The sequence below is a fragment of the Sus scrofa genome, chromosome 2, assembly GCF_000003025.6.
Source record: "Sus scrofa isolate TJ Tabasco breed Duroc chromosome 2, Sscrofa11.1, whole genome shotgun sequence".
NCBI lineage: Eukaryota > Metazoa > Chordata > Mammalia > Artiodactyla > Suidae > Sus > Sus scrofa.
The window spans coordinates 2,891,737-2,914,121 of record NC_010444.4 but is presented as its reverse complement, the minus strand read 5'-3'; the positions used below and the strand labels follow the sequence as shown (position 1 = coordinate 2,914,121).

The 22,385-nt window shown below is 59.8% G+C and overlaps 2 protein-coding genes across 2 annotated transcripts in view; one reads left to right on the top strand and one right to left on the bottom strand.

Annotated features, from left to right (window-relative positions):
* Positions 1-22,385, bottom strand: part of SHANK2 (SH3 and multiple ankyrin repeat domains 2) — a 499,107-nt gene that overhangs the window by 102,838 nt on the left and 373,884 nt on the right.
* On the top strand, positions 12,335-19,044 carry LOC110259226. The gene is made up of 2 exons (XM_021082646.1): positions 12,335-12,345; positions 14,191-19,044. Exon 2 carries the CDS (start codon positions 14,416-14,418, stop codon positions 15,316-15,318), a length of 903 nt encoding a protein of 300 aa, XP_020938305.1. The 5' UTR covers positions 12,335-12,345; positions 14,191-14,415; the 3' UTR covers positions 15,319-19,044.

Here is a 22,385-nt window from a genome sequence, read left to right as displayed (position 1 = left end):
TCTAAAATGGGTAGAATACAGGCCCAGTGGGACGGGTGAGGCCCAGCCTGTGCTCAGCGGAGGGGTGAGGGCTGCTCTGTCTCGTCCCACTGGCCACGTTCCCAGCCGGTCAGCAAGGGGACACTGCTCGGCCCCAGCCTCTCTGTACAGGACTTGGCTCCCTACACAGCCACCCGGACGCAGGCCCCAGGCTCGCAGAGGCCCGGTCACCGTGGCAGGTGGATCTTAGTCTCTGTTTACAGCAGATGAGAGAATCTGATCTCAAATTACAAAGCACTCAGCTCGGTGGGGTTTATCTTGGTGGGCTATAAATAACCCTCCCAACACAGACCCCAGGAATCCTCTGGAAGGAAGCGGCCTGGTTTTGAATACGAGATAATACAAACACCAATTGATGCTAGCCAATTTCACTGTTTGGAGAGGAGGCTTGCTTCTCGGCAGGCAGCTGTTGTCAGTGGGTCTCCACGGAGGAAACCCTGCCCAGCAAAGGGCAGTGGCCGGCCCGAGAGGGGCCTGGGTCTGCTCGCCCCTCAGCCCTCTGCCCCAGGGGCAGGCCAGGCTCAGAGAGCATTTACTGTACAAAAGCAAAGGAAATGAAAGGGCATCTGGACTGCCCCCCGCTTTTGGTCTTTTCTAGGGCCACACCCATGGCATATGGAGGTTCCCAGGCTAGGGGTCCAATTGGAGCTGTAGCCACCAGCCTGCACCACAGCCACAGCAAGGAGGGATCCAAGCCGCATCTGCAACCTACACCACAGGTCATGGCAACACCGGATCCTTAACCCACTGAGCGAGGCCAGGGATCGAACTTGCAACCTCATGGTTCTTAGTCAGATACGTTAACCACTGAGCCACGATGGGAACTCCTGGACTGCCTTTGAAGGAGGACACCTTCCAAAAGGAGGAGGCGGAGGGGAGCCTGGGGGACTCGGCTTTGGGGGCAGGGGGCGCGAGATCCCCAAAGGCTGCTGACCCTGTTCACGCTGGGCCCCAGAGACGGAAGTGAGGGCGGGAAAGCCAGCGATGGGTAGAGTTGGGCTGGCGGTTCTGCAGTAAGTTAACCCAGAGTCACCCTAGGACCCGGGGCCCCACTTTGGGGATGCACCCCAAAGAACCAAAAACAGGGGTCCCACCACGCTCGTATCACGTGTTCAGAGCTGCACTGTTCCCAGCCGCCAGGAGGAGGGAACAGCTCCACGTCCGTCAGCAGAGGGACGAGCAGCAGAAGCGCACTGTTCACATGGAGGACCCACGCTGGGCCCCGAAAAGGAACGAGGCGCCAGCACACGCGACCCGGCGGATGAACCGTGAAACCATTCTGCTCAGGGGCAGAAGCCAGACACGGAAGGCCAACCCTGGGAAACGTCCCAGATGGGGAAATCCAGAGAGCCAGACACCAGTCTGGGGGTTGTCAGGGGCTGGGCGAGGGGCACTGCTTCATGGGAAGGGGCCCCGAGAAGGTTCTGGAGCTAAATGGTACCACAGAGCTGTCCACCTGCAAATGGCTAAAATGGCAACTTCTGGGTGATATGTATTTTACCACAATTTGTCCTTTTTTTTTTGTTTTTGCTTTTTAGGGCCACATCCGCAGCATTTGGAGGTTCCCAGGCTAGGGGAGGCATTGGAGCTGCAGCTGCTGGCCTACACTGCAGCCACAGCCACATGGGATCCTTAACCCACAAAGGATCAAACCCACGTCTTCATGGATACCAGTTAGGTTCATTACCCCTGAGCCACAAAAGGAACTCCTATTTTACCACCATTTAAAAAAACACATTGATGGGGCCAACAAGGGCCCTGGGGGGCTTCATTGCCTCCGAAAGCCCATCGGCTCAGACTGTCCTTAGATGCGGTCTGCCTCTTACACAGAGGGCTCTGCACTCACCCTCCAGGCCCCTCCTGCAAGCCTGACTGGCAAAGAATGGCTCCGCACGTGAGCCTGACTTGATGCTATTATGCACGGCTGGGGGGCCTGTGGGGTGGCAGAAGTCGTGCCCTGGGACCTGGGGCCAGTCCCCGCCGGGGGTGGAGCTTCAGGCTTTGCAAATGCAAACCCAGAAGCCTGAAACAGGCCCCAAGACTTCCCTTGGTTCACGCATCCCCGAGGGTTTCTCAAGCCGGCTGCATCCGCAGAGCCAGCGCTCATCTTCCATTTGAGGTTAATGAAAGGAAGTTAACCGCCAGCCCAAGCTGTCGCCGGGAGCCAGCGGATGGGACAGGTCCGGAGCGTTTCGAGGGAGCGGCTGCGACTTTAGGCCAGGCAGAAACATGACACGGGGCTGGCACGCACGGGGGACCCGGCAGCGCTGCCAGCTCCTTGGCTTTCTGAATATTTAAAGCGGCTCTTAGACCTCAGGGCTCGCGGAAGGACCCATGGGGATATGCAGGCCTTGCGCCAAGAGTGACTGAAATCTCGGCTTCCGACGCCCTGATTTTGAAAAACAAATGGTCCTTTCCAGATGCACGCTGCTTTCCAAACGGAACCCTGGGAAGGGTGCTGAGCCTGTCGCCATAGTGACTAATAGGCAATCTTTGGGCTTCCAGATTTCTATCACCCGAGACCTGCTTGCCCCCAAGCGCCGAGGCTTTGGAATTGATTAGAAGCAGCATCCTTTTCAAGAGAGCTCTGGGGACCTCAAATCAAATGAAGACGCTCCCTCCCGGGGCCGGTGCTGAAACTGTGCAGGAGAGGGCTCGGTGGCAGACACCCTCGAGGGAAAGTTCCCAAACGTGGCAAAGGGCACGTTCACAGTGCTGTGGGCTTGGGTCCCGCGCTGCGGTGGGGACGATGACGGGCCGGGGCGGGTCCCGACGGTCCAAGCAGAACCCCCAGCCGCCCGCACCCTGCCCGTCCCCGCACACACCCCACCCCCCGTCCTGGGGCACGTGGGACCACCACCTGCCACCCGCAGTTCGTCCTCAGCGGGCCCCCGCACCGCTGGGCACAGGGACAGCGGAGAGAGAAGACTTTGGGTCTGAGGACGCTTCTGCATTCGTTTTTCCTCCCAGGCTTTACTTCGGCGCTGCCTCACACGCGGCTTGGAAGGGCTACGGACCCCCGGGGGGCGGGGTGCTGTGGGCCGGGGGCGCTCCGGGCGGGGCGGCCTGGGGAGGGGTCCCCTGAGATGCCTTTATGCCTTTAGCCATTTAGGGACATTTTCTTGGCAGCCTGGCACTCAGAAGGAGCCCCCCAGAGGAGAAGTTTAGAAAACTGTCTTCACCTCCACTGAAAATGGGGGAAAAAGGGGCAATTTTCAGTTCTTCTGCTAGGTACTTAGGATCTCGAAACTAGGCTACTGCTGAACAGGAGCCAGGAGCCACATCCCAAACCCCTGCACGCTGCCAAGAACGCAGCCCTCGGAGGACAGGGCACGTGAGCACTGGGACCACCCTGGGGGAGTGTCCTGCTCAGCATCTGAGGATGCGGCTGGGCGTGACGGGCGCTGGGGGGCCACTGGTAACTCCTGCCTGGGAATCCTGGGCTCCACACTGGTGGAGGGGGAAGCTTCTGGAACATGCGAGGCGGGGCTGGTGAGGACAACACAGGGAGCCGTGGAAGCCCACCCACAACGTATACACACACACAATGTACACACACCCACAACGCACACACACGCAGAACACAACACACACACATGCACACAACATACATACACAATGTACACACATGCACACAACACACACACAACATATACACACGCAGACATACACAGGTATGCACACAACGTACATGCATGCACAACGTACACACACGCAACGTACATGCACACACAATGTATACACATGCACACACATACACACCCCGGTTTTGGCGGCACAATTCAAGACTGTGGCAGATAGGTCAGCCCCTGCATCCAGCTGGCTGGCACCACCAGGCGGGGCCTCAGGCGAGAGCAGGATGGCCTGGAAGATGTGCCAGGGGAGCCAGATCCAGGGGCTGCCCTTCCACGGAGCCCCGGCCGCCCACCCCTCCTGTCGGGCACTCGGGGAGTCCTCACAGGGTCCCGCCCAGGTGCTCCCCGGGCTTCATGGCCAGCTCTGCAGATTCCCACCCCGCCTCTTGGGCCAGAAGCCCCTCAACGCAAGGAGCCCAGGCAGCAGCCCTGGAGGGCGGGTGGGTCCCTGAGCACCAGCCCCAGCAGGAGCTAAGGGCACGCAGGAAAGGGCCACACAGCTCACCTGCAACTTCTGAGATGTTCACCCACTGCTTGGACGCATCCCCGCGGAAAGGGCAACGAGACGGGTGCAAATGTGAGCTTGGGACCCCAGGTCCTGGGGCCCTGCCCGTCTCCCCACCACCACGACCAGAGCCATCCATTCAGTTCCAGGGGACCAGGGAGAAGCCAGGCTGGCCTCCCCTCTCATGCCCATCCGCGGCCACTCCAACGCTTTTCTTTATTTACACACATACGTATGTACGGCCTCGAGGATTTTTCTCCCTTTTTTTTTTTTTCCCTTTTTAGGGCATATGGAAGTTCCTGAGCTAGGAGTCAAATCAGGCTGTGGCCGCCGGCCTACACCACAGCCACAGCAATGCCAGACCCAAGTCGCGCCTGCAACCTACACCACGGCTCAAAGCAATGCCAGATCCTTAATCCACTGAGCGAGGCCAGGGATCAAACCTGCATCCTCACGGACACTCTGTCAGGTTCTTAACCTGCTGAGCCATTATGGGAACTCCTTTCTCCTTCGTTATATGATTGTAAATGTGTTTAGGGAGTTCCCACTGTGGCGCAGTGGAGATGAATCTGACTAGTATCCACGAGGACGCGGGTTTGATTCCTGGCCTCGCTTAGCGGGTTAAAGATCTGGCGTTGCTGTGAGTTGCAGCGCAGGTCACAGATATGGCCCTGATGCTGTGTGGCTGTGGCCGTGGTGGAGGCCAGCAGCTACAGCTCACATGCGACGCCTAGCCTGGGAACCTCCATATGCTGCGGGTATGGCCCTAAAAAGACAAAACAACAACAAAACCTCAGGACTGCGGAGGCCACCAGACCCCTCTCCGCGGCCACCCCCGTCTGCTTCCCCAAAGCCACTGGGCTCCTTCCGTTTGCGTTTCAGCTCTGGCTCTTCCCTCTGGTGCCACCCCTGTTCCCAGCCCCCGGGTGACCCATGGATGCAGCCTGCCTCCTTTTTAGGGACCTTTGCATGAACCGTCTCCTACTTTACGCGTCCCCTAGGGCTTCAAGTTTTCACGCCGCCCTGATCCGGAGACTCATCTGTGCTGCCGGGCTTGGCCGACATCCATGCATTTTCCCACGTCTCGTGCCCCTCATACGAACGCGTCGGCTTCCCGGTCGTTTTTCTTACTGACGGACACACATGCATCATATTCCCAATTTCCTGGCACCGTGAGCCGAGCGGCTCGGAACCTTCTTGTGTGTGTCCCCTGGCGCTCCTGTGCGCGTCTGGGTGTGTCTGTGTCACAGAGTGAGCCGCTGGCTCTTACAGCCGGTGTGTTTTCAGCCCTGGTGGGCGATCACAACTCTTTGCCCAGAGACCCTGCAACGTGGGGTCTTTGGCATGTATTTTTTCGTGAAACAAAGTGCTGAAACCAGGAGTTCCCACAGTGGCTCAGCGGCAACGAACCCGACCAGGATCCTTGAGGACCTGGGTTCCCTGGCCTCACTCGGTGGGTCAGGGGTCTGGCATGGTCGTGAGCTATGTGGTGAGGGTGCAGCCGAGGCTCGGATCCCACACTGCTGTGGCTGTGCTGTAGGCCGGCGGCGACAGCTCTGATTTAACCCCTAGCCTGGGAACCTCCACATGCTGTGCGTGTGGCCCTCAAGAGACAAAAGACAGACGGAAAAACCAAAGTGTTGCAACCAGAAAAGACTCTGAAAGGCCTGGCTTTGTGGGGCGGTGCTGTGGGTGTGTGGGTTGAGACGGGTCCCTAAAAAGATACGCTCGAGTGCCATCTCTCAGAACCGGCCCGTGGCTGCATTTGGAAACCAGGTCTCCGCAGATATAACGTCTCCTACTCCTGTTGTGTTCCCACCAATTTCTCCTTTTACGTCTGTTGGTATCTGATGAGGCATCTGGGTGCGCCTACATCAGGGGCATATATATTGACGATCATAATACCTCTCCTTGAATGGATCCTTTCATCATTAAATACTGTCCTTTTTTGTCTTTCTTTATGGCCTTCGTTTTAAAGCCTATTTTGTCTGATACAAGGATTGCAACTCCTGCTCTCCTGTCTTGCCCATTGGCGTGAAATATCTTTCCCCCTCCCCACCTTTCAATCTATATGTGTCCTTTGCCCTAAGGTGATGCAGCTGTAATTAAGATGTAAGTAGGATGAGGTAGTCCTGGTTGCGGGTGGCCGCTTCATCCAAGAGGACTCTTCCTGTAAGAAGAGGGAGACGTGGACACAGACGGAGACGGAGGAGGAAGCCCACGGGGCTTCGGAGGCTGAGTAGGGAGGCAGCTGCGAGCTTAGGAAGGGGCGGCCGGGAAGCCTCCTCCCCTGGAGCCTCAGGCGTGCAGCCCCTGAAACCTGGACTTGGGATTCCAGCATCCAGAGCAATGAGACAATGCATTTCTGTTGTTTGAAGCCCCCAACTTGTGGGGCTTGGTTACAGCCGCCCTGAGACATGCATGCAAGCGGCAGCCAGGTCCTCCTCCCGCCTGCCCTGCAGCCCAGCCGTGGTCAGGTGACCAAACAGGTCTCTGGTCTGTCACCATGACAGCAAGGATGACCAAACCCCTCCACAGAGCCACAGGATCTGCAAGGGCCCTGAGCACTGGAATTCTTCTCTACACAGCTCCGCAGTCACCTGCCTCTTAGCAGCAGGAAGGATGGCCTTTCCCATCCTTGTGCTTAGAGGCTTCCGAGAGGGGAGAGGAAGCGGGCAGCCGACCACCTCCTGGCGGGGGGACTGCGGCCCTGAGGGTTTGATGAGGCAGGAGGAAGGAAAGAAAACCTGCCTGCTTCGATCCACACGGTGCGTGGAACCGTTCACCGTGCACCACGTGGAGCGCTTCACGACCTGGTCTTCAGGGGGCGTGACGTTCTCGGCCCTCCTCCGAGCCCCTGTCGGTGGGGTAGCCAGGCCTGAGCATCTCTGCCTGTGGCAGCCCCTCCTGTCCTCCCTGGTGACAGCTGGCCTGTCTGGTTCTGGAGTTGGTACAAGCAGACCGCCCGCCCACAGGGCTCAGCTTCGCGGGCGTCAGGGAGGTCTCTGCTCCCCGCCTCTCTGGCTCCCTCTCTGGCTCCCCCTTGGGTCAGTGGTGACGTGAGGGTGAGTGAAAGATCTACCGGTGCCCATTCGAGCCCAACGCGCATCTCAGGATAAAGGACAAGGAGGGGGTCAGAGCTGCGCCAGGATTCTGTCCGCATCTCCCCAGGTTGAGCCCCCTGGAAGCGCCACTGCCGTAGGGCAGGATGGTTAAAAGGCGGCACTTTGATAGGATTCAACCTAACAGACCACTTGATCCAGAGCTCCTGCTCCAAGAAAGAGTCACCCCAGCGGGCAGGAGGCCCCTCACTGCCCACCGTGGTGGACAGACCCTTGGTGACCCTACGTGGGGATAAACACTGTCAGACTCAGGGGTGGGCTCGGGGGACCCACAGAGGAGGCCGTCCCCAGCCAGGGAGGGGTGAGCCCAGCAGAGGAATAACAGCATTAGCGGGAGAGGCGGGATGATGCCCGGAGGCAGGACGGGGACGGGAGGTGGGGCTGGGCGCTGTTTCCTAAAGGCCGGGACCTGGTCCCCAGTGCCCAGCTCCGGGTCCTGAGCAAGTCCTTCCAGGTCAGCATGCTACACCTGAGGAGGGGGCGCGGGGCTGCTGGGACGGAGGCTGGGATGTGTTTCCAAGCCCAGGAGGCCCCGGGCCTGGCTGTGTCCTGGGGGGCGGGGAGGGTCTTCCGCCAAGCCCACCACCTGACACAGCCCACATGAGTGCCTCATGAGTGTCCACCTACAGGCAAACGGGATGCCACACATGCCAGCATGAAAGCAGGATGCCAGACGTCACCTGCAAAGGCCAGAGTTTAGATATTTGAGGGCCAGAGTCACATATGCGTCTGTCTGCTTGTTTACAAACTTTTTAAGGGCTGCACTGCAGCACGTGGGAGTTCCCAGGCTAGGGGTCAAATCGGAGCTAAAGCTGCTGGCCTACAGCACACCCACAGCAACGCCAGATCCAAGCCGCATCTGTGACCTACACCACAGCTCACAGCAATGCCAGATCCTGAACCCACTGAGAGAGGCCAGGGATTGAACCTGTGTCCTCATGGAGCCTAGTTGGGCTCTTCACCTGCTGAGCCACAACAGGAACTCCTATAAGCCTTTAAACATGGAAGAACCTGTCTTCTTGAAGGGTGAACCAAAACAGCTGTTGGATCATGTTTGGCCATTGTTCGCCAAACCTGCCAGAAAGAGAGAGAACTCTTAAAGAGCCAGGTCACGAAGCCCCTCTGCGTGGACGGCCAAAGCCGGGGGTGGTGGGGACAAACCACACATGTTCGCAGGTTAGGACGCAAATCCAGTTTGGAGCTTCCTGGGGGGCCGTGTGAAAAGGGACGCATCGCCTCTAAAACCAGAGGCGACCCGTCAAGTTTCCAGGACCCACGTGCCCTGGAGCCAGTTCAAGTTCAGGGTGAATCTGGAGAGGGCAGCAGGAACGGAGGCTGGACGTGCACTGCCGGGGTGGGCTCTGCCGCCAGCAAATGTGGCCAAAGCCTGAGAACAGGATTTCCTGAATCACGCCTGCCATACCGGGCACGTGGGAATTTGAGCAGTGACGAGGTGATTTTAACTCGGCGGTAACAGCGACTGGCATGGAGCAGGCCATTTCAAACGGTGCAAATGACCCAGAGAAGTCCCTGGGCTCTGCGACTCGGGTCCCCGGGTTAACAGGCCCTCTCATTCCGCCTCGCTCTCCGAGGACAGGGCCGAGGGATGCCTGGGCAGTCCTCCCCCAGAATCCCGTGAGCCGCAGGGCCCCGTATCCCAACCCCAGGCCTGGGGGACTGAGTAATGACGTCACAGAACACAAGTCTGGCGGCTTAGAGAAGAATTCCGAGGCCTGCAGCTCACGAGTATCCTGATCCCGCGTAACGGGCATCAAACTTCTGGGTTCCATCAGCCCACGTCTAAACACCGACACCCTGCGGAGGCTTCAGGGGAGGGTCTTCCTGCCTCTCCCGGATCCAGGGGGCTCCAGGCGCCCCTGGCTTGTGGCTGAGTCCCTCCATCTCTGCCTGGTCTCCTCCTCTCCTGTAATCAAACCTCCCTCTAGTAGGGACGCTTGCCATGGCCCTGGGCTCACGTGGAAAATCCAGGATAATCTTCCCGTCTAAAGATCCTTAACTCCGTGACCTGTACCCAGTCCCCTCTGCCGTGGACGGCAAGGCATTCGGGCTGGGAGCATTGGGACAGGGCCATCTTGGGGACGGCGATTGAGCTGGCCCAGGGGACGTACTGCGGTTCTGCTAGGAGGACACAGGGCTCGGAGGGGAGGCCACAGCCCAGGGACCCCACAGGCTGGCCCCGAGTGGTGACGCCCTGGAACTGACCTTGGCCTTGGTGTGGCCACGGTTCATGGGGCCAACACCTCTATTGCGAGTATCCGCCTGGGGTCCCAGGACACGACGGCTTCCACTTCCTTCCGTCCTGGTCACAACGCTTGGGTGGGGACAGGCCACAGCTCTGGCGCTTACCCCCCTAGGGTCACAGGTGGACACCCTCCACCCCCACCTCTCTACCTTGGCTTCCCCAGAGGTGACATGCGCTGGTTCTGGGGTTTCAGGGTGAGAGTGCAAGTCAGGCTCTTCTCATGGCACCTGGCACTTCGAGAGCCTGAAACATTAGCCTCCCTAATTGAGACATGCGTCTCTCCACAAACCTGCTGGCTCCTGGCTCCTTTTTTTTTTTTTTTTTTTTTTTTTGGCTTTTATAGGGTACCTGAGGCATATGGAAGTTCCCAGGCTAGGGGTCAAATTGGAGCTACTGGTGCCAGTTAAAGCCACAGCCACACCAACATGGGATCCAAGCCACATCTGCAACCTACATCACAGCTCACGGCAACACCAGATCCCTAACTCACTGAGCAAGGCCAGGGATCGAACCTGCATCCTCGAGGACACTAGTCGGGTTCGTAACCTACTGATCCACCAAGGGAGCTCCCAAACTTGCTGGTTCTTATCGTTCCCATGGCGGAAGCATCATTACCCTGCAGGGGCCTCATCAGAACAAAAATGCAATTGTTCCGTCTTTAAGTAGCTTCCCTTACGTTGGGGAAGTGACGATTTCAGCGGCTGCCAGTGAAGGACCTAATTAAGCAGAACAGGTAACGGGGTCAGTAGCACCAGAAACTTGGAGAGCTGCCTCTTCCGGGCGATGCTGCCGCCACCTGAGGGCAGGGACGTGGCGCCCCTTCTGGTCCCCCCTCCCCAGACTCCATCCTGGGGTCCTTCGTTCCCAGCTGCTCTGAAATAACTCCCTGGGCTGTTTTCTCCACACTCAACTTGCCCCCAGGCCAAATGCAAACTCTGTTATGATCTGAGGGTTTGGGTGCCCTGCCCCCATTCATTGGTTGACGTCCCGCCCCGCAATGTGACTGCCTTTGGAAAAGGAGGGTTTACGGAGCTAAGAAGGTTCCACGAGGTCCTGAGGGTGGGGCCCTGTCCTGAGAGGCCAGCGTCCTTATAAGAAGACACCAGAGCGAGGCCTTCCCGTTTCTCTCCCTGTCATTCGAGGACACGGCGAGAGGGTGGCCGTCTGCAGACCAGGCAGAGGTCCCTCACCTGGAACTGGACCTGCCAGCCCCCAGGACTGTCAGACATGAGTGTCTGTCGCTTAAGCTGCCAGCCTGTGCTGACAAGACCTTGGTGGGGGCAGGTGTGACGGCCACCGGGCCACGGTCTCCCCGTCTGTAAGGGGAAGGGCAACAGCAGCTGCTCCAAAGCCTGCAGGGGGTTAAGCGTCGCAATCTCTTCTGCACACTGCAGGGCAGGGAGCTTCGTCCAAAGGGTGGGGTGGAGAGAAAGTCTGCCCGTGACCTGCCAGCACAGCCCTGTTTCTGGGGCTCTGTGTGTCCCACGGGAGCTCTGAATACGTTCCTTCCAAGGTCCCTCTGTCCTCGTGTCCATTTTACAGACGAGGAGACTGAGGCAAGATCTGACAAGGAATCTGCCCAAGGTCACCGTGGAAACAGGAGGGGAAATGGATGCAAAGCCAAAGTCACCAGGGGAGCAGGTGGGGAAATGGGATTCAAACCCAAGCCTTCTGAATCCAGAGACCTGAGTCTGGCCTGGGCCAGTGTGACATCCCCAAACAGCCCCGGCAGGTGACACCAGCGCTGGGGAGGGGACTCCGCATCTGAGAGGCAGGCTGAAGATGGCCAAGGACCACTGCCATCCTTCTCCCCACGACACCCATAAACCATCCGAGAGACACGTGATTTATGGCTTCATGACAGAATGCGACAAGGTGTGACAGAGTATTGCCAACATACTGGGCCCTCCTGAGGGTGGGGAGGCTGCGGGCCCCTGCGGGCGGGGGGAGGTTGGGGGGAAGGTGGACCCCACGCCCAAGACCACTTGCTGCCCCCGCTTCTCTACCCAGGAAAAGACCGGCTTCTGAGCTCTGGTTTCTCTGAGCTAAAACAAACTCCCTGGTTCTGTCTATGCCATGTTGGAACACCCCAGAATGGACCCAGTTCCCCCAAGGAGGGGCCCTGGCCTCGCTCTGCTGCGCCGTCCCCTGGGAGCATCAGGGTAAGAGCCTGCTGCTGGCTGGCAGTGGGCCTGGCGACCAGAACAGCTGGCTGTGGCTCCCTGGCACCTCTGGGCACCATCAGGACCCCAAGGGGGGTGTCTAGGGGTGGCTCACCCCCGGAACACTCTCCACCCCCACTCCAGCCCCAATTGCCCCACCCAGCGGGTCACCCCACTGAGTGGGAGAAAGCCAGAGTCCCCATCGGCGAGTCTTACCCTCGGAAGGGACCCCCAGTCTGACTCTTCCGCTCCGCCCCAGGGTTTGGGTGGACCGTGGGCTTCTCTGGGTCCTCCTGCCCCACGTGAGTTCCCTGGGGCTGCACAACCCAGTACCACACGTGGGCGGGGGTGTGCGTGGGGAGGGGGGCTGAAACCAGCAGAAACCAAGGTTTCTGGAAGCACCGAGGGAGCATCTGTGCCAGCTCCCTTCCGGCTCTGCCGTGGCTTCGCCCCACTTCTGGGAAGACACCAGTCCCTGGACTCGGGGGCCCATCGAATGAATGCAGGGTGGTTTCCACATAACGACGGCTGCACAGACCCCACTTCCGAACAAGGTTGCCACGCAGGGGGACGGGGGGTGGGTACCATCTAACCCTCTACGCCCTCCAACCCTCTTCCGGTGGAAGCCAGACAAGCTGCGGCACACGCCCCCACCACACGTGCTACTGCCCACGGCAAACCTTCGTTGCCCTGGAAATGAAATCTGAATTCCTTGCCACGGCCTGCGGGCTCCGTGCCTGCCTCTCCCACCTCCCCGCCTCCGTCCCCGAGGCTCTCGTCCCCAGGCTCCATCTCTGGGCCCCCCTGCAGCTGCTCCCACCTGGGGGTGGGGTGGGGGCCCAGCCTTGGCTTCTCAGCCCCCAGCTCAGGGCCCACCCCCTCGGAGAGGCCACCTGACCCTCGCGGTCAGCCTCCCCCGTGTCCCGCGGGCTGACGGCCTCATTCCTTCATCACTGATGCCCACCCCTCGCCCAGGAGCTCCACAGGGCAGGCAGGTGACAGGTGCCGGGGGATCTAGGGCGGTGACGGGAAGGAGGAAAGGAAGGAAGGAGCGGACAGTGGCCTCACTAAAGGACAGTCCAATAAGACTGGCTTTAACTGGTTTAACTTGGCTTAAACTCAAGTTTCAAACACTTAAAATTGAATAAATATGAAAATTCAGTTCCTTAGTCACACTGGCCACCTTTCAAGTGGTCAACAGCTACGTGTGGCCAGTGGTACCATATCGGGCAGATGGGATATTTCCAGAAAGCTCTGCCAGACCGCACTGCTCAGACCAATGAACCAGGGAGAACTAGAGGCTGTCAGTGACATGAGGGACCCTGGGCTCTCCCTCCAATCTTCAGATGCCTCCCAGGCAGGTGGGACCCAGGCTGGGCATGGGGGAGACCCTGCTGGGCTGGGCTGGGCACAGGGTGGGGGGCAGAGCGTATAAGATGGACCTGCCACAAGAATGGGGAAGATACCCCAGAAGTGGGAGCCACCGTGCCTTTACCCCCGCACGCAGAGGAGTAGTTTCCAGTGTGGTCACCCTGGAGCAGGAGGCCCTGGAGTGCCCTTGGGGGAGGACAGGAGAACTGGCCCCGGCTTGCCCAGCACCTCCCCAGACCCCGCCCCCCAGGAGTCTTCCCAGGCTTCAGGAGGGGCTCAGGCTGGGGGTGCTGGCAGGAGACTGTGCAGCCACCAGCGTTGACTGAGAACTGGTGGATGGACGTGGGGGTGGGGGGGGGGACAGGCAGGTCCCTCCCAGCATCTCACTCCTGGCTGAGTGACCATGGGGAAGGCACTCGTCCTTCTCCTTTCCCGGGAGATGGCCGGAGAGGAGCCACGCCCCCGCCAGCCCTCCACCAGCCTGGGGGCAGGCAGCCTTGGTCCCCTGTGCCCTGGGAGGGGTTCCTCCAGGAGGTCTGGTGGACACTGCCCCTCCCAGAGGGCAACAACGGTCCCCCCGCCTCCGCAGGATTAACGTCCAGTTCTTCCTCCATCAGCCGGTGCCGACGGTCAAGTAACCACCCCCACGGCCAGAAGCCTGACAAAGAACAAACTCAACACTGGGCCACCTTCTCCTGATGCAGGGGTTGGCGATTTGGTTGTCACAACCGCGATGCAGGGGTCCTCTGTAGGGGTGACCCCAGGGACACTTAGCTGTCATGACCAGGAGCCACTAGGGCATCTAGCTGGTACCAGCTAGGGATAGGGACGGGAAGGGCCTGCTCAGAGAGAACGGCCCTTCCCAGCAGGGGGTCTCTTTGGCAGAGAAGGCCTCCAAGTACCCCCCTCCACGTTCCCATGCTTCTCTCCCAGGGATTTCGGGGCTGCCTCCCCCACTCCTCCCGTCCAGTGACGTCTTAGGTCACCCCGGGCCCTCCCACCTGCGGCTCTCACCTGGACGCTGCCTCTTGGCCCTGCTGCCCCTGCCCCTCCCCTGGACGCCCAGGAAGCAGGTGAGACCACACAGCCTGAGATCTAGGCCCCACGTCCAGACCCCTGTGTGTCCTGGCCCTGCCTTCACAGCCCGGCCAGCCGCACCACCCAGCTGCTCCAGGCCAAGCCGGGAGGGGGTCAGCCTCATTCCTCCTTTCACCCCTGCACCTCCCAATTCAGGCATCGGCGAGCCCCACCTGCCCCCCGCCCCAGGCAGCCTGCTTTTCCGCCCACGGCTCTGTAATCTGCTCCCACCGCGGTGGGCATGATCTTCCCCAGTGGAAGTCGGGTCCCCGGCCACCTAGCTCCTGGAACGAGGCCGCCCCTGGTTCACCTGTGTCACCCCCACCCCTCCCGCCACAGCACACCTGCTTCCCTCAGGGCTCTCGGCTCCATGACTCACCCCGGGACCTCTTTCTTGCCTCCAGGCCTTGGCACTGGCTGTTCCCTCTGCCTGGAATACCCTTCCCAGTCTGGAAGGGCTGCCCCTCTCGGGCTCAAAGGATGCCTTTCTGGAGCAACCCCTTGGGCCCCGGTCCTTGGGCTCCCAGGGGGTCAGTCCCAGCATGGACCGCCCCCTGGAGCGCCGGCTCTGTTGGCTTGTTGCCTGGTGGATGTGGTCACCGCGGCATCGACGCCCAATGACAGGTGTGTGACTTTGACCAGGATGTCTGGAGTCCATTGCTCACTGCCCTGTGGTGACCCTATCTCTAGCCCCTCACTAACACGTTTGCTCCCCAGTTTCCTCCAGAAGTCAAAACTGATACGGGGTGGCCTCAAACCCCATCACACAGACGCTGTCGTCAGGCAGGACAGGACGTTCCAGGGGCCCAGGGGTCCCCTCCCAGGAGTGGAAGGCACTGGTTGGACCTCTCCTCGGACGGAGTTAGTTCCTCCATGCCCGGATCCCCCCATCTTGCAGGTCAGAAAACTGAGGCTGGACATCAGGGAACCTGCCCGGAGTCTGGGCAGTGCGGGAAGTGTGAGCCCCACGGCTCAGGCTCTCTGCTTTCACCAGGACCCTCAAATTTCCATGCCCCATGCCACCCAGAGGTCGACCACGCCTGTGCTGGGGGTAGCCCCAGCTCAGCTGCTTGCCCACAGAACCAGGAAATGGCATAAAAGGCCTCTGTATAAAAACGGAAAAGTAGGACACGCTCATGTGTAAAACGCACACACAGAAGGATGAGTAGCAGAAGCATGGTGGTCCCCACATGTTTACCCCCCGTGGAGACCACCGGGACACAGAGGTCTGGAGTCTTAGGGGACCCCTGCCTGCTCACAGGGCCCAGGGCTCGGGGGCCTCCCCCCCGCTACAGCTCTGCCTTCACCTCCTCCCCAGCAGCTTCGGTCCCAGCTCCCCCATCCTGGCTGAGCGTGGTACCCGCACCCACGGTTGCTAGGAGACGGTTGCTGAGAGTCACAACTCAGCTGGCAACGGAAAACACCCCCAGCAACACAGTTTGCTGGGCCCGTTTAGACCGACTTGCTTCCTTGTCCACTCAAGGCCTCGGCCTCTATGCAAACATTTGGAGGGTTTTCTCTCCCAAGGTTTCTGGAAACTTAGCACGCACGCAGTGTTTGGGTGTGGTTGTGACATACATGTAACAGCTATGGTGTCTGCGTTGAAGCCTGGGACCAAGGCAGGCGATGCCATCGGGAGAACCCACTTGTTACCGCAGGCTGGCTCGGGTGCTCGGCTAATTCAGGACCTTGTCTCATCTGATCAAACCCCAGGCGGCCAGCTTCACACCCCCAAGCCCAAGGCCCAGCCGATTCACATAAAAGAGGAGAGGCTGATGGCTCCCGACCCAGAGCCAGGCAGGGGGGTCCCTCTCCACTGCCGTGTGCAGGGACATCACACCCCAAGCCATGTGCTGACTCCCCAGGGCCCAGGACAAGGGCTAGGATGCTTGTCACCAGCTCTTCAGGCCACACATATTTCCTTTTGAGGGACCCCAGCCCAGGGACCCCGGGAGCCGGCAGTTATGCAGGGCAGATGCCCGGAAGTTAGGATGGTGGCGTGGCTGAGGCAGGCGCTTTGCCTAGAATCCTCTCCTCTCCCCAGTCCCCCATCTGGCCAGGAATTCTAGCACGAAACCAGAATCCCCACTTTCCTCTGTCTGGGTATCTTCAGGGTGGCCCTTCTCCACCCTCCGGAGGCTGGATATGGCCAAGGAGTCAAGGGCAGAAGTGACACGCTATCCAGGAAAAGCTTTGAGAGCCACCACACCATTCACTGCCCTGGCCACCAGCAACGGGTGACAGCCAGTGGGTGGGGGCTCCACCCATCTGGGCTTCTAAATGGGGAGGACAGGACATGGGACAGAGGAGAGCCATCAGGCCATGAGGGCAAGCAGAAGATAAACCACTGCACTCTGGGGACTGTTTGTTACCGCAGCCTGACCTAGGCTGTGCTGACTGCTACAGGCTACGGGGGTGTGACATCTCAAGGGTGTCCTTTAAAATGCCAACATCCCTGGCAAGGGGGAGAGGTCTTAAAACTGAAGATCTTATCAGGTTGCTGCTGACTGCATGGCGAGATCCACAGGTTAAGCTGGAGGCCTTGGAGGAATGGGACTCAGGCTCAGTTCTGTGGGGAGCCTGTGGGGGTGCTCCTGGCAGGAGGCTGAGTGTCACGGGTGGAGACGGAAGGGATGCTTGTTATGTGATGGGCGGAGGAAGTGGAGCGGGCAGCAAACGCATGCTTCCTTCTCTTTCCTACCCAGGCACATCCCTGCTGTACTTCTCTGGGCCTCAGTTTCTCTGTCTGCAAACTGGGCTGACTCACTCCTGCTCTGCACACATCCTGGTGAAGATGAGGGGAGTGCTCTCTGTACTGCAAGGGCCGGATAGACAGCGCCAGCGTTGTGCCTCCATATGTAAAGAGCCTGCTTCCCTGGGATCCTGTTCACTCTTGCGGCAGCCCCGAGAAGTATCCAGCTCCTTCTTTTGCAGAAGGAGGAACGGAGGTCTGGAGACGTGCTTGAGGCTGCCCAGCCCCTTGCAGGCAGAGCTCACACAGCATCAAGCTGCCGCCCCTCCTGGGTTTCCAGAGCTGCGGGTCCCTGAGCCCTGCCTCCCCTCCGGCTGTGGGCACAGTCTGCGGTGGGGAGAGGCTGCAGCAGCACCCACCGCCCCACACCCTCAGGCTGGGTTCTGGCGAGAAGGGCTCGACTGGCAGCACGCACAGGTGTGGCAGCTCCTCGGCACGCCCAAGGCTCTGGTGGGTAAATCACTCCAGTGCTGGGGCTCCGGGCCCCGGCACGACAAGGCAGAGCGTGTTCTGTGCAATCAAAGACAGGATGTACTTGGGAGCGGCCGCGCCATTGTTGTGGTGTAGCGGAAGAGAAATTAATTTTAATCTTGGAGTCAATTCCAGCCTGGGCGGGAAGTGCCAACGCTCAGAGAGGGCTGGTGGCAGGCGCGTGCCCCGGCTCACGTGGCCACTGCAGCCTGGATGTGGGGGAAACGCAGCCACGATGCAGCACAGCCCCCTGGGGACCCTTCCGCGTTAGGACCCCAGGCCCAGCCCACGGCCCGGCACAGGAAGACGCCCTGGTCCCTCATCCTGCCCAGAAGGCCTTTGGCGGGCTTTCCGCTGTCCCTGGACCCCTCCCTCTCTTACTATAACATACTCACTCTGGGCCGCCACCTACCGGGACAGTGGGCGGGGCCGGGGCAGTGGTGGGACAGAGCCACCCCCTGCAAGTGCCCTGGGCCCTGATCTCTCCTCTGCCACCTGACCTGAGCCTGGGGACCTGCAATGAACAGCCCTCTCCACTGGCCACCCTCCCCTGACTGGTCGGCCCCACCCCGTCTCTGGGCCTCTGTTTCCCCAGCTGCAAGGCCAGGGGCTAGCAGTGAGCTCCGGGGCAGGCCAGTGCCCCGACACCCCTTCCATCTCCTCTTCTTCGCTCTGGGGACCCCAACTGCACTTTGGGGGGCGGCAGCGATGGACTGGTTCTAAAGGCGTCTCCTGGGTCTGGCGTCACTACCGGGAGTGGCCCGAGGGAAGGCTGCCTGAGGGCTTCCGGAAAGTTCTCCCAAGGGGTGGGCCTTCCTCTTTATGCTGCCTGGCACTCCTGTCACCTGCTATGACCTGCTGGGGCGGCACAGGCACCTTGGGACCCCACGCTGGAGGATGGCCACGCCCTCAGCCTGGCTCCACAGTGGCGGCAGGGAGCTGCAGCACCGCCCCTGGGCTTCTGGCTCTGCAAGAACCACACACTCCCTCGGTGGATCAGGACCCGAGGTTTGCTCCTGGCCACTGGAGGCAGCTGCTGAGAGATGCAAGCTCCAGACAGGGACAATAATAACAGCAGCTCTGCTATTGTTACTGAGGCGGCAGCTGCACTGAGCATGTCACCTCTAAGGCTCTCGGTTCCCCAACAGTGACCACGAGGCCAGTCTCGCTACTGGGTCCATTCCACAGACGGCACTAGAGACGGTGGGTCATTCGCCCCCACTTGGGGAGGGGGCTTCATGTTGAGGGCAAAGGGCACACACTTAAGTGAAAGAAGCCGGACCAAAAAAAGACGCTCGTTGTAGGAGACTCTTTATGGGAAACGCCTACGAGGGGCAAACCCATCGAGCCGGAAAGCAGATTCGTGGCTGCCAGCGGCGGTGGGGCAGGGCGTGGGGGTGCCTGTTAATGGGTACGGGGCTTCTTTTTGGATGATGGGAACATTCTGAAACTAGACAGTGGTGATGCCTGCGCGACACTGTAAGATGCCTTAAGAATGGGGCCCCCCCACTGGGGGAGGGACACAGGAGTCCTGGCTCTGTCGCTCCCCCTGTCCCTGACCCGGCAAAGGGGGCAGTGAGGCACTAGCCCCAGCCTGGTCCTGAGGGTGGCAGGGGACTGTGGCGGCAGGTCCAAGAAAGGGGTGATGGGTGCGTGGGAGAGGAAGGGCGGCTCCAGGACCTCACAGGGTGTCCTGGGGTGGGAGCTGGACATGCTGCTGACCGGCCAAGGCCTGCACGTGCAGCATCCTTCCTGCTGGGACCACAGACCCAACAGGGCCACCTCTGGTCTGTGACTGGGCCAAAGGCAACCGTTGGTCCTAAAAAGAGAAATGGGGCCACACTGGGAGAGCCTGAGCTGGAGGGGACCACAGTGGGCTTGGCCCACGCCCACTCCCCCCCACACCAGGCAGCTACTCCGAGGCTCGAGGGGTGGGGTGGGGGCTGTGCCTGGAGCAAGAGAACCACCCCAGTGGGCACACAGGTGCCCTCAGTTAGAGGCTCTGGGCCCCACGGGGCTGGTCAGCCTGCGGCAGGACCTGCAGGATAGCAAACGGAAGGGGAGGCCCATCCAGCTACAGAGCCACGTGCAAAGCCAGGGTCTCGTGGCCCCATGGCCAGCCTAGCCAGCTCTGACCTCTGCCTGCCATGACCCCCCCGCCCCTGGTGACCAGCTTCCACTCCCTGGTGGCCTCGTCCCCCGAGACATGCAGGAAAGGTTTTAAGGAACCAGAGCAGTGCGTCAGTGTAGCCATAAGGAAGCAAACTGCAGACACCCAGACCAACCACCCAGAGAAGCAGGCAGATCCCTTCTGCGGGGCCTTGAGAGAGAAGGGTTGATTTTTCTAGAATAAATGAGGCCCCATTACCGCCAAGGAGGGAGGGCCACCGAGGCCTCTCCCAGGCTCTTAGATCTGGGCAAGTGGTATGTTTGAGAGGAGCTGCAGGGCTGTGTCCTCAGGACGGTCCTGGGACACGTGTGCACACACACCCCCTTGCCCCACCCTCTCCAAACAGAACCCTGGTCCTGCTCCCTTCTCAGCATCACCTTCTCCACCGTGGGGGTGGCAGCGGAGGCCTGGGTTCCTCACTGGCTCCGTGAAACCGCTGGATGGACAGACCCCGACTTACCAAGCCCTGCAAGCCAGGTGCCCAGCCGCGCTCTGAGCAAGGGGCAACTATCAGGGCTGCCGGAACAGGACAGCACAGGTGCCCCCAGCAGGGGCGACACGGGCCACCTGTCCTCACCCAGGCGGGGGGTGCGAGGACACTCCCTGGATGGGCTGGCAGGGCTATAATCACACACACCACGAGCAGGGCGGGCAGTGTCCTCTGATCTAATCAGCCGCCCTCCCAGCCATCCGCCATCCGCCCGCCAGGCCTCCCCAGCTTGAGTCTCGGGGCCGAAATCGTCGGGTAATTAGATCATGACCGGGCTCGTTCCGCCCGCCCATCTGCAGCCCGTCACGGAAAACACAAGTCTCCGAAGAGAAGAGTGGTTTCCAGGGGTAATTGGCTCCATTACGTTTCTCAGAATCACATGTGAAAGTTGACTAATTACATTTCCCCTTCTTTCTGAAAAAAAATTACGACTTTGAAGACACAAGTGGTTCTCCAAAGTACAATAGAAACGGCCACTCTTCCGAGAAAGGCTGCATTTAAATGCTAAACACTCCAATGAGATTTGTCCAGCTGACAAGAGTGGACCGGACCGGACCAGAGTCCCTCACCGGCACCCACACCGTGAGCTCCTGGATCTGCTCGGCGTGGCTGGTTCCCCGGTCGGCTAGAAAGCAGCCCTGCATCAGATCCACGTTCTTGGTTCAACCAGAAATTTCTTTTTCTTTGATAGCAACCCAGACTTTGATTATAGAACCTTTTTTTCCCCCCTTTTTGTCTTTTCAGGGCCACACCTGTAGCACATGGAAGCTCCCAGGCTAAGGGTCGAATCAGAGCTGCACCTGCCAGCCTACACCACAGCCACAGCAACGCCAGATTCAAGCCGAGTCTGTGACCCACACCACAGTTCACAGCAAGGCCGGATCCGCAACCCACTGGGTGAAGCCAGGGATCGAACCCGCGTCCTCATGGATACCAGTCGGGTTCGTTCCTGCTGAGCCACAACCGTAACTCCCTAGAACCTTCTTTTACAAGAAAATACTGCCCCCTCCCCAGTTACATCTGACACTGCCTGCAAAGCCCCTCTCCCAAGCAGGTGGCACTCACATGCCAAGAGCCTGGTACTGGTCCAGCCTGGGGCAGGTGCTCACCGAACACAGGGACTGGGAGGCTCAAGCCACAAAAAGGGGACGGGGAGGTGTACAGCAGGGCTTCGGAAGAAAGTTACGGATTTTTTTTACTCTTCTGAAATAATGCAGGGTCGATTTGGAAGGCTCTTGGGCAGCGGGGGGGAGGGGAGCAGATATGACCCAAAAGAAGATGCTGCTCTGCCACGCGGACCCGGGAAGCCGGGTCTCCGAGAGGCGTTACATGAACCCTTTAACCCCAGTGAGGCCTTGGCACCAATGAGGGGGCGGGAGGGGCTCTGCTGGGCAAAGATGGGCGACCTGGGCATCTAAGAAAATGATGCTTGCGACTGATTCAGACGCTCTGAATAAACTCCTGGGAGTCAGTCAGCAGGACGCGTACGAGAGACCCAGACAGACGGAGGGACAGAGACACCCCATCCCCAAGAGAGCAACACAGAACCAGCTCCCAAGGCTCCGGACGCAGATGGAGCCGGAGGAAGCACCACTCCTTACAGAGACACGTGATTGTGCAAAACAAAGAATTAAGCTCTTATTTGGGCCTCTTGCACAAATAGTGTTTCGGCTTAACCAAAGTGCTGTATTTGATAAGAGAACGTTCTTCCCTGTTGGGGATCCCAGCTAATAACTGTGTGAGGGGCTACAGATTAGGAAATCAATGCTGCCGGCAGGACTCACCCTGGAGAGGGACCCCCCCCAGGGGGGAAAGGCTGGGGCAGGGGCTTCACAGCGGAGGACGCGGCCATCACCATCGCTCTCATCCCATCACCATGGCCCCATCCGCAAGCTTCCGTCTAGGAGGGGCACCAGCCCTCTGTGCTTCTGGATGAGATGAGGCCGGAACCACACGGCTCCCCCGGGGGGCTGCTAGCGCTCCCCTCCACTTACAAGATGGGGGAGGGGCAGAAGGACAGGTCAGTGACCCCACAGGACACAGAGAGATGCATCCACAGTGTGGGGCCACTGCCCTGTCCCCTAATGCACCAGGGGCGGGAAAAGGCAGGAGAAGGATCAGACTGAAAGGAACCTGGGGACAGGCCACCAAGGGCCACCCTGGATCCTGGGCCCAGTCTCCGCTTTGAAAGAACTTTTTTTTTTTCCTTTTTAGGGCGGCACCTGCGGCATATGGAAGTTCCCGGGCCAGGGGTCGAATCAGAGCTGCAGCTGCCAGCCTACACCACAGCCACAGGGACGAGGGATCCGATCTGCGTCTGTGACCTAC